This window comes from Gossypium hirsutum, chromosome A03, assembly GCF_007990345.1.
Source record: "Gossypium hirsutum isolate 1008001.06 chromosome A03, Gossypium_hirsutum_v2.1, whole genome shotgun sequence".
NCBI lineage: Eukaryota > Viridiplantae > Streptophyta > Magnoliopsida > Malvales > Malvaceae > Gossypium > Gossypium hirsutum.
The window spans coordinates 5,588,523-5,605,541 of record NC_053426.1 but is presented as its reverse complement, the minus strand read 5'-3'; the positions used below and the strand labels follow the sequence as shown (position 1 = coordinate 5,605,541).

At 30.2% G+C, this 17,019-nt stretch overlaps 1 protein-coding gene across 1 annotated transcript; it reads right to left on the bottom strand.

Annotated features, from left to right (window-relative positions):
- Positions 1-1,184: 1,184 nt before the first annotated feature.
- Positions 1,185-3,142, bottom strand: LOC107963921 (uncharacterized). Its single transcript, XM_016900474.2, has 2 exons — positions 2,762-3,142; positions 1,185-1,449 (listed from the first exon to the last, which is right to left on the bottom strand). The coding sequence occupies exons 1-2, from the start codon at positions 2,927-2,929 to the stop codon at positions 1,402-1,404; spliced, it is 216 nt and encodes a 71-aa protein (XP_016755963.1). The 5' UTR covers positions 2,930-3,142; the 3' UTR covers positions 1,185-1,401.
- Positions 3,143-17,019: the final 13,877 nt, after the last annotated feature.

Below are 17,019 nucleotides of genomic sequence, written 5' to 3'. Positions count from 1 at the left end.
AAGTTGTTAGCGCCATTGTCGAGGAAAACGATATAAGATTGAATAATTTTTAGTGTATATTTTTGGATAGAGATAAGCAGCCAAAGTAAGATTTATAAATATGACTTTATTTTCTATTTGTTTCTATTTTGTTCAAATATTGATTAATTTTCTTCAATCTGTTGTGCGTGTAATAAGTGTTATATGACTCGAACTGGTAATAAAATCTTACCATTTGAACCAGAACTGGAACGTATCATTACATGTCTTATGATTAGTTTCATTGCATGTTTAATTGACTACTATAATTAGTAAATCCCACGAGATTGAATATAAATAAATATACTCTAATTTTTTAGGAAATTGAAAGTAATTATTCTAATAACTATAAATAGTTGCATGTTATGAATTTTAATCCAAGTCAATATAATTACAAACAATTACGGTGTACCAACACACCCTTAAATTTATAATAATGTGTTTGTATTTTATTTATATTGATAGTGCATATAATCAATCAAAACTTACTGAACTAGGGATTGTCATCCAAAGTCGAAAATCTGACCAATAAACTAAACTAAATCTTGACCCAACCTAAACAAAATTAACACGAACCCAAACTAACATAAATTTGAAATTGACATGAATCAAGACCCAACCTAACTCAATTATCCAAACCTCTAACATAACCCAAGTTGACATGAACCCACGTTAACATGAAATTGAAATTACCTAAACTCGAATCAACCAAAAACCCAAAACAACTCAAATAGATAACCAAAAATGACTCGAACATAAAGTATCCATGATTTAAACTCTTAATGACCCAACTCGAAAACCCAAACCTTAAACCTAGATGATACAAAATCCAAAATGCCTTGAGCCAAAAACACAACTTGAACCCGAACCTAAAATCAACCCAAACCTAAAATGTTTCCCAAAGCCGAAATTGACTTCAACACAAATGACTCAAGAATTTTAAAATCCAAAGTCAATTTGATCTAATTTAAAACCAGTAGGATCCGCTCAATTCACGTATAATTGATCCTCAAGTTTATAACACTGCTGTTTTAGTCAAAGGTTAGTTCTATCAATTGGGATTTAACCCCCAACCCCACCGTAAAAATAAGACAACCTAAAAAAAGGGGGGCAGGGAGGAATTCAACCTTAATACAATTTGAAGTGGTAAATAGTGGAGTGAAATATGCAGCAGAAACCCAGATTATTTGAACATGTAATATGAACCAAATATTCAAAAGCTACACCAGAAACTTAAAAGAAGCAGAGCACAGAATTTGTTTCTAAACCGAGCAAATAATAACATGACAATTTCCAAAACCAAGTAAATAACAGAAATTGTTGTCCAAGATAAAACCCAGTTGAACTCGTCAACATTTATTATCCAGCTTTGCGGAGAAAAACTCACAAGAACTTCCTGTATGGCCTACCATTATCTTCATCCTGCATATGCTGTTGGAAAAATTACCAAATCACTCAGCAATTCAATTAGAGAAATGTACAAAGGGAAATAAAATTGGAAAGAGTACTATCTCTATTGCACAATGTTCTTGCAAACAACACAGGACAGAAATCAAACAAGAACTTGCAACAAAAAAATGGGAATCAACAGCTGAAATTGTTAAATCAAATCCTCCAAATTAAAAAGAAATTAAGAGTTTCAAAGGAGGGTTTTTTCTATTCCTTGCTTTGTCAACTTTTAACCTGTTTTATTGCTGACTAGTGAATGCCAGAGAATAGTTTGCTTTAGTTTCATATTGATAACTTTCATGGGAAGACTACTATAGGCAATAATAGAATAAAAGTTCTTACATTTTGTCCTTCGCATGTGTTAAACAAAAGAACATGAATATAGATGTATGAAATATGTCCTATTGAAAGAACTTTGCTCTTAATTACCACTAATATGTGCATTTTTGTTATATTCTTGCCTCGCAACATTCGTTCGTTATATGAATGTTGATTTTTCTAGGGCTGGTTAGACCTATGTTACAAGGACTTGAAAAAAGGTAAGTGTAGTGCATTACCAATTTTGTTGCCAAAGCAATACATCTCGGCATAAAAAATTTAGCATAGTAGTTGTTAATATCAAACCAACCCGAAAATTTATTCCACAAAAATTTCATTCAGAAAAAAATCTGATTTTCAAATCCCTTTTTAAAACTACAAAACACTAAGGAAACTAATCAGAACCCAAAAAATAGAACTCGACTAAAACATCAATTATCATGGTCAGGCAGTCAATCTCAACAAGAATCTTATAGCTCCAAAAAAAATTTATAATATATGATCTACCACAGGTATGAAGAAACATGGTGCAGGTAACAAAAAGGAAACTTTTTTTTGCATTATTGTGCACCACCAATTTTGATACCACAGCAATATACATCACGGTATAAGAATGTTAGCTAAAATCAAGCCAACCTAAGGATTTACACCACAAAATGTTTCAGAAGTCAGACCAACAATTTATTTTCACAACCCTTTTTCAAACTAGGAAACCCTAAGGAAATCAATAAGAACTCAATAAACAGAAATCAACTAAAACAACAATAGTCGAAATCAGGCAGTCAATCTCGACAAAGAATCGTGCAGACCCAAATCGATTAATCAAACAACACCCCAAAATCTCCCATTCAACCAATTTAAAAATGCAATTAAAAAAAACAAATTATGATCGCAAAAAAGAAACCGAAGTCTAAAAATCGATAAAATCAAGACTAAGGTATAAAATTAAAGAGAGATGGGGAAAAAGGGAGAATACAAATTCTCGAACAATGCCCTTGTAGACAAGGACGGGGATAGCGATGCCGAATATGCCGACGAGAGCTAAGTTGCGGCGAGTCCAGCGAAAGTTATGCTCCAGATTCTCTCTCGCACTGCTCCAATCTTCAATGAACCTGTTCTTGTTTGCCTCCATTCCTCCCCCCATCTTTGATTCCTTTCCCTTCCTTTCCGCTGTAGTATCCTTAAGCTTTCTCTTTTCTACTGGACCTTAGATGCTATTTATGTTGTGGACTCAGTGTTTACAATAGCCTGTTTGGCTGCATTCTTTATCCTATTCGATAAAAAGTTATCCCTCCAAACCCACGGTTTGATCGGATATTCGAGAGAGTGGAACAAAAATCAAGATTCTTTTGTAACTATTAATTTAACTGTTAAATCATATAATTTAAAATAAAAAATTAAAAAAATTACTGTGAAAATAGATGTTATAAAAATATTAATTTTAAGATTTTCAAAATTTTACTGAAATTAACATTCACCATTTTTTTCAATTTTATTTTATTTTTATTTTTTAATTTTAAAACTTATGCAGCAACATTTTACTTTTCTTTTAAATTTTTATTTTTAAATTATGTCACGTAAGATTTTATATACATTTAATGGTTAAATTAATTACTTCAATAATAGAAACTCCTGATTGTTTTAATATCGATAGTTTGAGGGTGTAATTAGAACATTTTGAAGTTTGGGCCCAACTTAGACTGAGGGTCATAATTTGGGGATATCTGATACAATCAAATGTAATATATAATATCATAATATAAACTAGAAATCCTATTACACATGTATATATGAGCAAAACCCCAAATTTAGAACACAAATATGTGTTTAAAAGTAACATATAATAATTAATGAAATGTATGATTCGAAACTAATTAATCATAATAGTACATAAAATATATACGATATCAAAATATATAATGAAATGGTATTGTCATCAATTGTGTGTTAGTGTAGAGTTTACTTGCGATACCAACTCAATTAACAACATTATTAATACTATAAATTCTATCACACGCGTATGCATGTGGAAACTACGAATTTAGAAAATAGATGTGTGTTTTAGAATAACGTACAATAAATAATGAAACAATAGTTTGAAGCTAATTAATTATACTATATTAAAATAAATTAATTATAACACATGAAATGTATACTATATTAAAATAGAAAGATTAGATTAAATTATGAGCAGGGGCGTAGCCAGGGGGGCTGGCATGAGCCCCGGCCCCCCCTAAAATGGAAAATTTCATTTTAGGCCCTTGAAATTTTTTAAAAATTTTAAATTAGTAAAGGTAAAATTGTACTTTGGCTCCCCCTAAAATTATAAAAATTCAATTTAATCCTTTACAATTTATAAAAATATAAACTATAAAAATTAAAATTTTATCCGGCCCCCCCTAAAAAAATTTCTGGCTTCGCCCCTGATTATGAGTTAAATGAAATTTAAACACAAATACATTAGATAAACAATACTAAATGCACTACAATTATTTTTATCACGGTTTTGTCTTCGATTGTAAGTCAGGAGCTTAAATAATAATATAGATATACAACTGATGGAGATAATAAATTGTGCATACAGGGGCGTAGCCAGGGGGGCTGGCATGGGCCCCCGCCCCCCTTAAAATGAAAAATTTTATTTTAGGCCCTTAAAATTTTTTAAAAATTTTAAATTAGTAAAGGTAAAATTGCACTTTTCCCCCCTAAAATTATAAAAATTCAATTTAATCCTTTACAAATTATAAAAATATAAACTATAAAAAATTAAAATTTCATCCGGCCCCCCCTAAAAAAAATTTCTAGCTTCGCCCCTGTGTGCATATTAAAATAAAAATGCATAAAATATATTAAAAGGAAGCTTTAGTTGAATGGTAAACTTAAGGTTTTACTAATCCAACTAATGTGGGCTGAGTGAGTTGTGCCGCGAGTTAACTGGCACCAACTCAGTTAAGGACATTATTAAAATGCCATTTCATAATTAAAATAAGTTATATTTTTCAAAGGTATTTTACTCTATTTATTTAAAAAAAATTGCATGTGGTTGAATGTAAACCCATGTTAATTGAACTCATAAATCTTCAGTTTACCACTCAACCCACATTAATTAAGTTCTTGACGAAGTTGGTGTTATGATCAATCGGGCACCAACTCTATTAGGAAATTTATGAAAATGTCCTTCCGGAATTAAACAATATATTTCATTATTTATTGTGTTTTGCTTCTTTTTTTTTTTTAACAATCTTATTATAAGTTCTAAACATATCTGTTTTTTTTTGACACAACGTCTAAAACTACACATAGCCCTTCCTCAACCTATAAAGAGGAGAATAATGCGCATTACTTGAACCTACATCCTCCTGAATTGAAAACAACGCCTATGCCAATTGAGTTTGTGTGTTATTTTTAAACATACTTCTGTATACGTAATTTCCACACATATACGCATGTGATAGGTATATTAATATATGTTGTCTATATTTAAAAGTTTAATAATAAAAAAACATATAACATTATTAATTATTAAATTAAAAATTGCATAAATTATTTTTACTAAAGATGTATAAGCCTAAAACGGGCTTGGATTAATTACTTAGGATAGACTTTGATGAAATTTGAGTGTCATAAACACCTTTGCTTGATGAAATATGTTACAAATCCCTTTTACTTGGACCAAATTTGAAATTTAGTTTGGATGGTTAGAAAATTAAAAATTAAAAATGTTTATTTTTTTCTAACCCAATTGTTTATACTTCCATCGTTCAACTTTAAAAGACTATAAAATAATTACATAAAATAATTATTGAAGTGTTAAATTTTAACGACAGGCTTATATGGTAGTTAAAGTATCGCTAATTCATATATAAAATAATATATTTTGGCCACGTAATTGGCCACGTAATTTCCACGTGGTTTAAAAAAACTGTTGTGTGTGTTTATTGATTAAAGGACTTAAAAGTTGAAATTTTCTTTAAGTTTGCTCTATGAACGGAAGTTTAAAATTTCCAGGGAAAAGAAAATTTTCTTTGGGATTTGGGGAAGAATTTTTGTGTGGATTTAGTGAGATTGTGGAAAATTCCTTCATGTAGGCAGCAATCAATCAGTGTGAAGCGTTGTGTATGAAGAAAGATGGGCTTCAAAGAAGAGAGCAGCCAACCTTTAAAAACAGTAAAGAAAGTAACAATGTTATTTTTATTGATATTTGATGGTTTTTGAGCATATTAATGGATTAATTTTGGGCATCAACTCACTGTTAAGTTTTTATTTGTTATTGAATTTGGTTTGATTTGTTCATCATGAAATCTCCCTATTACAGTGAGCTTTTCTGAATAAACCCTACTACAGGGAAAAGAAACTGAAAAAGAAAATTAGGTTTTAAATAGATAACATCCCAGATCACTATTTTGTAATTTTCGAATAATTAAGTGATTGTTTTGTAATTTTCTAAAGTTTAGTAACTAAAATATAAATTTAACAGACATGTAATTCACCGTGAAGTTTTAAAATCATTATGACTAATTAGCCGTATAATTCCCCCATTCTCGTTTCTTATATGAATTGAAGTGCTTCAAATTATACTTAATACAATAAATTTCAATAATTACTAGAGTGTCAATAGACCGGATTAAGCCGAGTAAAAAATTTTTGACCTATATTTTTATCTTAAATTCTCTAATTTTTTAAATAGACCGAATGACCCGGCACATAAATAAATCTAATAATCACCCCAAACTCTTTTTTTTTTTTCTGAAAGTCAAAATCTAATTCTTGAGTGACTTCCAAACAATTTATTTAGGTTTCTAACTCAGTCACATAAAACAAATCGACCCCCAAAAAAGTGTGAGAATACAGTATATCGTAGACCCAACAAGCTTTTTAATCCAAAGATTAATAGGCTTCTATTTTTCGGCCCAGAATAAACCCAAGTTCATGGACTGTTGACTTGTTTATCAGTGACTTGTTCATGGCCAGTTCGTTTTCCTTGGGTAAGCTACCTATTCAGTCATCCGATTTATTCATGTTCTTATTTTGGTAATCCATTTCAAAAATTTGTTATTTTAATCACACTTGTTAGATAAGTTATCAATTTTAATTATTCTACCGTTAAAATGGGTTTGATCACTAGATGGAACGATGACACGGTCTGGTATAATAACAAAATTGTGCTTAATGTTTACCCATTTTATTAATTTAATCTTTATTTTTAAAAAAAATAACAATAAATTTAATCCTTAATATTTACATATTATACCAATTTAATCATGATTCTAAAATTAAAAATTAAAAAATACATGAAAATTTAAAAAAAATTATATTGGAATTTATAAAAGTATATAAAATACTCACAATAATTATAAAAAATAATGATGCAAACCAAAGTACTAGACATATATCTAAAAGCTAATTCCATAAATACTTAGAAATTTTGTGTTTATAATCCCTATCATTGAATGAGTATATACTAGATCTGATCATCAGTCAAGTTGGACCGATTTCGAGTCGGTACAAAAATTTAGACCCATATTTTAGGTTCAGGCTCGGCCTGAACTAAAAACAGGCCTAAAATTCTTGTCAATAACAAAATATTTGTGAAATTTACAATAAAATAGGCCTAATATTTTAGCCATTCTTATCATTAACTTAATAACAAAAGTTTAACGAAATTAAATATTTGTGAAATTTACAATATATAAATACTAAAATCAATTATTTGGATAGATCAGGTCTTTTAAAATCAAACTACAGTCCCATCAACTCGAACCGTTAACGTCTTTCATTGCATATGTCGACTGAATCACTAGTGGAGCGGCAAAATATTTGTGTTTAAGTGTTCAATTGACACAAATTCTAAGTTTGATATCTGGACAACCTCTACCCATTACTCTTATATATATACTTATATATCTATACTATATATTAAGCAGTTGACTAATTTTATAAGGTAAGTTGTATTATTTTGAAGGGGTGTGTGTGTTTTTTTTTTCATTTTATATTTTTTATATAGAAAAAATATACGCATAACAAAATTTGAACTCTAACCCATATAATTTTCAACATTTATATTTTACAACCAAACTTCATTTATCATTTATATCAATTTTATAAATATATTTATTATATAATTTTGTTCTTCACCTACATTATGGGTGTGCCACAACTCGATATAAATATAAATATATATATCATTCATTAATTTAAACATTGCTAGGAATTGGTTTAACATTTCCCAACTAAATTTGCATTTCCAAAAGATAGGCAAGCAAACCCATTACTTCATCCATGATCATCATGTTGTGTGTTTTTAATACAAATTTTGAAATTAAAAAAAATCTAAATGAATAAAAACAAACCAACACGTATATACCCAATAATTAAGTGTGTATGTCATCTACCTAAACTTCCTTATCTTGTCCTTTAAACTCCATATATTTTGGCTTTATTAATTAATCGTTCGTTTAAAAGACTTTCATAAATAAATTATATATATATATTGCATTAGACGTCTCAAAATTATAATCGAGATTTAAATTAATATTCGAATTTTAAAATGTTCTAATTAAAATTTTAAAATGCCAATATCAAATCAATTACGTCTTTCTATTGGCCTAACTATTAACTTAAGCATTAAATGTCAATATGATTCTGACATAAAACATATTCAAAACATGTATACTTACTATATAGATAGCTTAAATTCAACGTATGCTAAGAAACTGAATAGTGCCATTAAAATTTATCGAGATTATTTTTCTAAATATGTTAGATATGAGTTGTTCGTCTAATAAGCTTATATGTTTTTAAAATTTGTTTTGTATATTTTAAGTATAGGTCCGATAGTTCGAAAATTTAATTAAATATTTAAAATTTAAATCATATTTTTGAGATTTCAAAGCTTACTTTTTTGTTATTGTCCAAAAGTGGGTAGGGCACATGACCCCTTCATTTTCTTTAAATATTTTAAAGACAAAGCGTAATATTTTTACCAAATAGACTCAACTATATTTCAAAATTTTAAATTATTTTTTAAAGTTAGTTTTCAATTTTTTTTAATTAAAAGTGGTATTTAAATAATTAATTTTATTATATTTTATCACAGAAAACAATATTAATAAATGAAGTTGTAACACGTGATACGTCTTATATTTTTTGATAAAATGATATATATCTAATAATCTGTATACCTATTTTAAAGAAACCATTGAAAACCAATCTAAATATTCAAATAAGGAAATAATTTACTAATAAAAACTTTGTTCATCGTTTGTTGAGTCGAAACTGTAAAATCATTGTTCATCATATTCCCAGGTCTCAAAATACTATTGCTGATCATATGATCAAGTGTATGACGACAAATTATATAAATATTCATTGGTTTAACCCCACAATTCGTTAGAAACTTCGTGACGGATTATATTCTTTGAGAAACTAGTGTATTATTTAATTTTCCCTTTAAGCTGTACTTTATCTAAAAAAATTCCTTTAAAAATAATAAGCAATTTTCTATCCTATTTATTGAAGACTTTTTGTTTGATTTTTTTATATATAAAAATTATACATATGGGATTTAGACATTCCACATGCTAGCCTTCAAATTTTTTAAATTTATTCCTCTCACGTAGAAAATGTTTGAATACATCATAAATGGAATGGCATAATTTATTTATATACACACTGTATATAAATTTCGTCAAATTCTGGTTTTGGGTCCTAGTATTATGCTTAAATTTGTGATTTAGTCTTTATATTTTAATTTGATCATAATTTATTTCTTTTACTTTTTCTTAAACCCGTTCCTTTTACTTTTATAATGTCATTAGTTTAGCCAAATAGATAACATTATTAACCACCCTTTTAACTCATAATATCGACATTAGTTATCAAGTGATCGACTCATGCCAAAATGAAGTATAAAGATTAAATCTCAAATTTAAATATAATAGAGGAACCAAAACTGGAATTTAACCTTTAACGTGAATTTTTCCATACTTTTTAATAAAATTGAGTTTTTGACTTTTAACAAGGATGAGTTTAAATGTGAAAAAAGGGTTAACTTAATTAATCAACCTAAACCTAAAACTTGTATTTATTATAACATACAAATTGAATTGTTCGAGGTAGATTTCAATCGATTTGTTTATAGTAGTTTCAAGGTATTTTGAAGATGGTTCACATAAAAATTAAGGCTGCCTTTGGTTCACCGTTTACCACTAGTGAGGTGCAGTTGGGCTACCAACCTCACTGGCAACCTGTTTGGTTGAGCATTTCAGTGCAACCAAAATCAATTTTCACCACACTGATATCCCAAAAACCAACTGGAGCTGAAAGCAGTAGTAAGTTCACTGGTGCAGCAAAGGTATTACTTTTATTTATTAATTTACCATTCTATCCTTGAAAGTTTCTTTATCAATCTTATTTTTTTTCAAATTTGGCAGCCAAATTCTGCTGATAACGGGGAAGAAATACCTCTGCTGCAAGTTGTGTCAACTCCTCCTCAATCGATGACCGATAAACCTATGATTGTAAGTGTTAAGCTGAAATTTATAAGTGTTAAGCTGAAATTTATCCCTTTGGTTTCTTCTTGATGCTTTCTGTGCGTCATTTCTTTTCATCCTTTCATTTCTTTACCCTTTTTTATGTTTTTATTTCTACTGGAATGTTGGGGGTCTATACCTAACATTGAGATTTCTACTTGTATGGGTTGCAAGCTGAGATTTCTACTTGTATGGGTCTGTACTTAACATTGAGATTTCTACTTGTATAGGTACCAAACCCCCCTTGTCTCCCAATCTGCTTTCCCCCTATGGCTTATGCCTTTAAGTAAATGTAACACTCCTAACCCGTAACCGACATCGGATTAAGGTTACGAGGCATTATCAGACAGACAGAACATTTTGGACCAATTCAGAATCACAGATATTATTCATCATTAATATAGAAGCATTCTTCGTCAATGCACTCATCAATGTGGTCTACGAGACCTAAAACATACATTTAAGGAAAGGTCGGAACTAAATCGAACTTATTCAGAATTTTCAGAACTTAACCAATTCTTTCAAACTGATAAAGTCACACGCCTGTGTGACTAGGGCGTGTGGTACGCACGGGCACTAGACATGTCCATGTGAACCAGTTGTGCCAAAAATAGGTCCTATACTGACTTTTTCACACGGCCATTAGGCACGCCCATGTACTATGGCCGTGTGGTACTTAGCTAGCTATTGACTTTAGCCCACGGCCATATGACACACCCATGTCAAGGCCGTGTGATTTTTGGGAGAATACTACTTTTCTTACATGGCCACAAGGCACGCCCGTGTCCTATGACCGTGTGGCATAATGCAGGTTTGGTTTAAGCCAATTTGCCACTTCTCTTTGGGCCAAATCTACAAGCAATGATATACAACATTTATACCATACTTTCTAACCAACTTCATGCTCAAAACATGCTTCATTATAACAAAAACATATTAGCTCATAAAACACTACAACCATGCATCATTTGGTACCATTAACCAAATACCAAAACTATATACAACATTTTATCTGCTAGCCAACTCCCATGGCATAACATATACACATCAAAATTTATAAACATTGTCCTTCTAGCCTATACATGCCATACTTAAAAAATATTTACACTTTCAAAAGTACCAAAATGAGATCAATAGTGTGGTGACGATCCTCGACTATCCCCGAGCCTTAGGTAGCTACAACAACTATAAAACAAACAGTAAACACACAGAGTAAGCTACAAAGAGCTTAGTAAGCCAAATACAATTTGTTTAATTACTAAAGCATATAAGTACAATTCAATCATAAAGATTCATAACCATTTCATTGGATAATTCATACTTAACCATGCACCTTTGTTTGCATAAATGTCATGCTTCATTTCCAATTCCATATATATATATTTCACAGAGACAGAGTTTTTCATATTCAGAAATTTAGTACGATACAAACGTACCTGCATAGATTATTCATTTCATATACTCAATCTCAGATTTCATACACTATCATCAGTCGAGTCAGAAACGATACAGATGCTCATAAACAAGTATAATGCCGACGTCCCGGACGTGGTCTTACATGTAATTCAATATCGATGCCTCTGTCTAAAGGTGTTCATGGGTCGGGCTGGGCCGGGTTCGGGCCGGGCCAAAAAATGGGCCTAAAATTTTGTCCAACCCGACCCGAATAAAAATACTAAAACTCGGGCCCGGCCCGGCCCGCCCGTATTAATTTTTATATTATTTTTAAATATATATAATACATCAAAAATACAAAAAATATCAAAATAAATATTTCCCAACAAATTAAAATAAATTTTAAAAAATATGTAGACTTAAATAACACTAAGATAAATGGAACTTAACAAGCAAATGCTTCTAAAATAATAAAAAAATTAACAAATGCCTTTAAAATAATAAGAAAATTAACAATAAAATAAATTTTATACAATATCCAAACAATAACAACAAAATAATAGCAACATAATAGTAAAATGGTAGCAAAATAGGGAGAAAACAATAAGAAAATAACATTCAAAAATAAAAAAAATATGCAGATTTTTTTTGTCCTTTAGTGATTCGGGCTGGGCCCGGGCTAAAAATACCTTACTCGAGGCCCGGCCCATTTTTTAAACAGGAGAAATAGAAAATAAAACGGAAAATAAAATAGAAAAATTCACCTTAAGGCTTTGATGTCGGTATTTTGGCTGCTGAATTGGTATTATTCTTGTATTTCTTTCTATATATTTTCGATCTGTTTATGTATATATTGAAATCTAATCCTTGTATTGATGAAAATCCAACCCTTTTACAATTTTGATTCGGGTTTTTATACCCCTTTTTCATCTATTTTTCTATTGTTTCTGTCTTGTCTTCCTTACTGATTGCAGGGGATAGGCACGGGCGGTGGAGGTGACCGGTGGTGCAGGGAATGGTGCTGGTGGCTGGTGTCAGGGACAAGTGGGGGTAGGTTCGGTGCCACAGTCAGTGCAAGTGGCTAGGGTTAGGTATTTTCTATTTTGGGTTTGAGGTTTCAAGTGGGTTTGGGCTAGTGTTGGGTTTTAAGTGTTTAGGTTAGTTTGGGTTTTGATATAAATAGGTTTAAATGGGTCTGATGGGTTAAGGTTTGGGTAGTGGGTCTAGTTGTAACTGGGTTTTGGGTATTTGTATTAGGGTCCGGGCAATTTAAATGGGTCATTTGGTTATTGGGCCATTCGGGTTTGATTGTAAACAGGCCAAAATTGGCCTACAACAAGAATGAAGATATGCCTCCTAATGAGGTACCATCAAACCCTTCTCATGAAACTCCTAATCGAAGAATAGAAACACTTGGGGTTGTACACGGTAAAGGAAAAAAATCAAGTTCAAGTAGAAAATCATCAAGAAATTCATTAGCTACTCATATTGAGAAATTGTGTGAGAGCATGGCTAGTCCAAGGAAGTCAGTGAATGAAATTATTTTTCCTCACTCTCAATATAATGCAATGGATGCTTTGCGTGATTTGGGAGATGAAATTCCAAAAAAAGATAAACTGTACTATTTTGCCATCAAAATGTTCCAAATACTGGTGAAACGAGAAGTGTTTTTGAACTTAGATCAAGATGTTAGGGTTTGGTTGCTTCGACGTGAGTATGCTGAACAAAATCCAATTGCATCATTTTCATCATTGGTAGCAACATCCTCATTTCCCTTCTAACCGTACCATCCATCACCTCCACCATAAGCTCCTTAGAATTATTATTGTAATATAACTATACTACTTTTTTATATGTAAAACTAATGTATTATCTACTTTTTTATACACAAAACTAATGTATGATCAACTTTGTTATATGTAAACCTAATGTATGATCTACTTTTTTTATATGTAAAACTAATGTATGATATTTTTTATGTTTGGTATTTTTATGCTATGCTTTTATTCAACTTTTTGTGTTGTATAGAATGTCACAAGTTATTAATTTATTTTCATTTGATTACTTTTTCAGGTTATGAATGAATTTAACAATATGTATAATAGTTTTTATATTAATTATGATATCCCTGAATTAAGTGAAGAAGCTCAACGAAGAATAGCCACAATTGTTATACAAGTTGAGCATAATAATTATCATGAAGAGGAAGAACAAGTGTTAAGCAGTGTACTGGTACACCATGAAACTTATTTCACTATGCAACCGTGTATGGATTCAAATTATACAGGTCAAATGTGGGTGGACGAAGTATTAAATGGGCATGGTGATTGTTGCATGAATAGTTTTAGGATGCCAAAAAATATATTTCACAGCTTGTTGCATGATTTGCAAACAAATTATGGCTTAAAGCATGGGAAGGTATCTGCGATGGAGAAGTTAGCATTATCATTGTATATTCATGGAAATAGAGAATCAAATTCAAATGCAGCAGAGAGATTTCAACGATCTGGGGAAACTGTTAGTCGAATTTTTACTGATATGTTGCATATATTTGCTCGAATGGGAATAGACACGATTAAACCCACTGAAGGTCAATTCGAGGAAGTACCGAACCATATTCGACATGATACAAGATATTGGCCTCACTTTAAGGTAAAATTTACACAATCTTTATATTTTTAAAATATAAATTACTTCTAACTTTTATCTCATTACTTGTATTTATTTTATAGGATTGTATTGGGGCCATAGATGGAACACACATAAAAGCATGCATTTCGCCTTCTTGTCAAATACCTTATATCAGACAGAAAAGTGAACCAACTCAAAATATTATGGCAGTTTGTGACTTCAACATATGCTTTATTTTTACATTTCCTGGTTGGGAAGGAACAATACATGACAGTAGAATTTTTTTGCAAGCACTTAGAAAACAAGAGTTAAAGTTTCCACACCCTCCACCAGGTTGAACTTTAATTTTTTAATTAATCTTTACATAAAAACAATATTAAATTTTTTAATTTATTTTTAAACTTGATATTATGTTTTACTTTTTTGTAGGAAAATATTATCTTGTAGATTTAGGATATCCACAAATGGCAGGTTTTCTAGGTCCATATAGGGGGGAACGATATCATTTACCTGACTTTCGTCGAGGTAATCATCGAGCATATGGAAAAAAAGAAATCTTTAATCATGCCCATTCTTTGTTACGCTCTGTGATTGAACGAACATTTGGAGTGTGGAAAAAAATAGCCAATATTAAGAGATATTCCAAGCTATTCATTCGACAAGCAAGTTTTAATAGTTATTGCAACAATGGTTTTGCGTAATTACATTCGAATACATGCTTAGTCAAATGATGAGGATTTTTGACAATTTGAGAATATACCCGATATGCCAATCTCTTCAGGCCATTTTGATAGAGGTGAATCGAGTTCTTCTAACAGTGAAAGTGACCTTGAAATTGCAACGTTAAAGGAAACCATTGCAAATAGTTTAATGAATCAATATTTGTAAAAACAATTTTGTATCATAACCTAATTTCTAGTAATAATGAAACTTGTTATGTCTTATGTTACTATATTTTTTTTTATTAAAAATCATTTGTTTAGATACTTCAAAATTTGATCCAAGTATAATGTTACTATTTGCGAAAATAATATTTATCATTGTTATAAAAGAATATTTAACTATAAAAAATTAAAAATAATTATCATTTTATCTAATAAATAATTTAAATTGATTATATAATTCATTAAAATATTTATAATAAAATATTGGAAGATAAATTTTAATATTTTATTAAATGAATTTATAAATTCACATATTTTAATAATTTTATATAAGTAAAATAATTTAAAAACTTCTATTATATATCAATTCTAATCTGATGTCCTTAATAGTCATTTTTTATTTTCACCTCACCGCTACAGTTGCGTTTGAATCCAAACATACACTTCACCATTGTTTCTAATCTCACCGCTACAATATTCAATCTCACCGCTACAATAACTGATCTCACCGCTACTGCTATTTTTAACCTCACTGGAGGTAAGCACAATGCCCATCCAAACATCTAAACTAAGCCTAAGTGCCTAGAGCTACAAAAGAGATTATCTTTCAAGAAAGGATAGATTTATGGAACTTTGGACAGCTCTGAATTTTCTTGAAATGCCCGTCTTTATATTTTGATGGTACTTTTTATTAGGGGATGAAGGCTTGACATGAGTTATTTAGGGAATGATGTTCTATCTTACGTGACGAGATCGGATCGTATTAGGAACTTCGGTGTTGTATTATAAAAAGAATCATGATATGCACGGTAAAAATATTGATACATTTAATACGACTTTGATTGGTTGTCGGACAAATCTCTGTTAGCAGAGGTGATTTTCCGTTGACTTTTAAGTTTTTTCTTTTTCTTTTTTTGTTCGTCGGTGATTAAAGAGGTCCCATAACATGCATTGAAATCACATAGCTATTTTTCTTGTCAAAATTTTCATGCTATTATAGTCCTAGAGGCATTCTCATGCAGTCATATACGTGTTTAGAATATGTCCCTGGAAAATTATTGAAAAACAAATATAAATCAAACACTAAAGTATTAATCATTGCAGAGTTTAAATATTATCATGTATTTTATTTTTTTACTACGTCCTAAAGAAGGTAGGTGTCTTCCTTCAAACCCTGTCTAAACTTTCCTTATATAGAACTTAAAATGTCTAATTTTGCTAGTGGTCCCTGTCCTTATTTTTTTTTTGAAATTTAATTACTGTGCTACAATTTATAAACACTGAATCCTTATACTAATTTAAAAATATTATTGGAAGTGCTAATTTTATGTTTGAGAGGCTGACATAGGAGGGTCAAAGAAGCAGCCAAAATTAGTAGAAATTACAAGGATTTAATTTCAAAAACTCGTAAAATACAAGTACCACTTACAGAATTAGACAATGTTTTATATATAATGAACCTTTTCCCTTGACCTAATATTTGAAGATATCAGAACTTATAATATGTCAGGTTATTGAAATTTGCTTATCACTGCATGTAACTTTCATTTATTTTGAAATGATGTAAAAGGAAATCCTAGACAATTATTTACTCCTTGAAGAAATTGCATATATATATATACATGATTAGACTGTCATTTAACTGTTAAAGTAGTGATAATTATATAAATAGATGACCTCTGATTATATCTTATGTTGATGCTTCCAAGCAACCATTGTGTTTTACTTTTTGGGGTTACATCAATTTCCATCATTATTTTATTAATCACTTATTGTGTTTATTTTAGTGAATG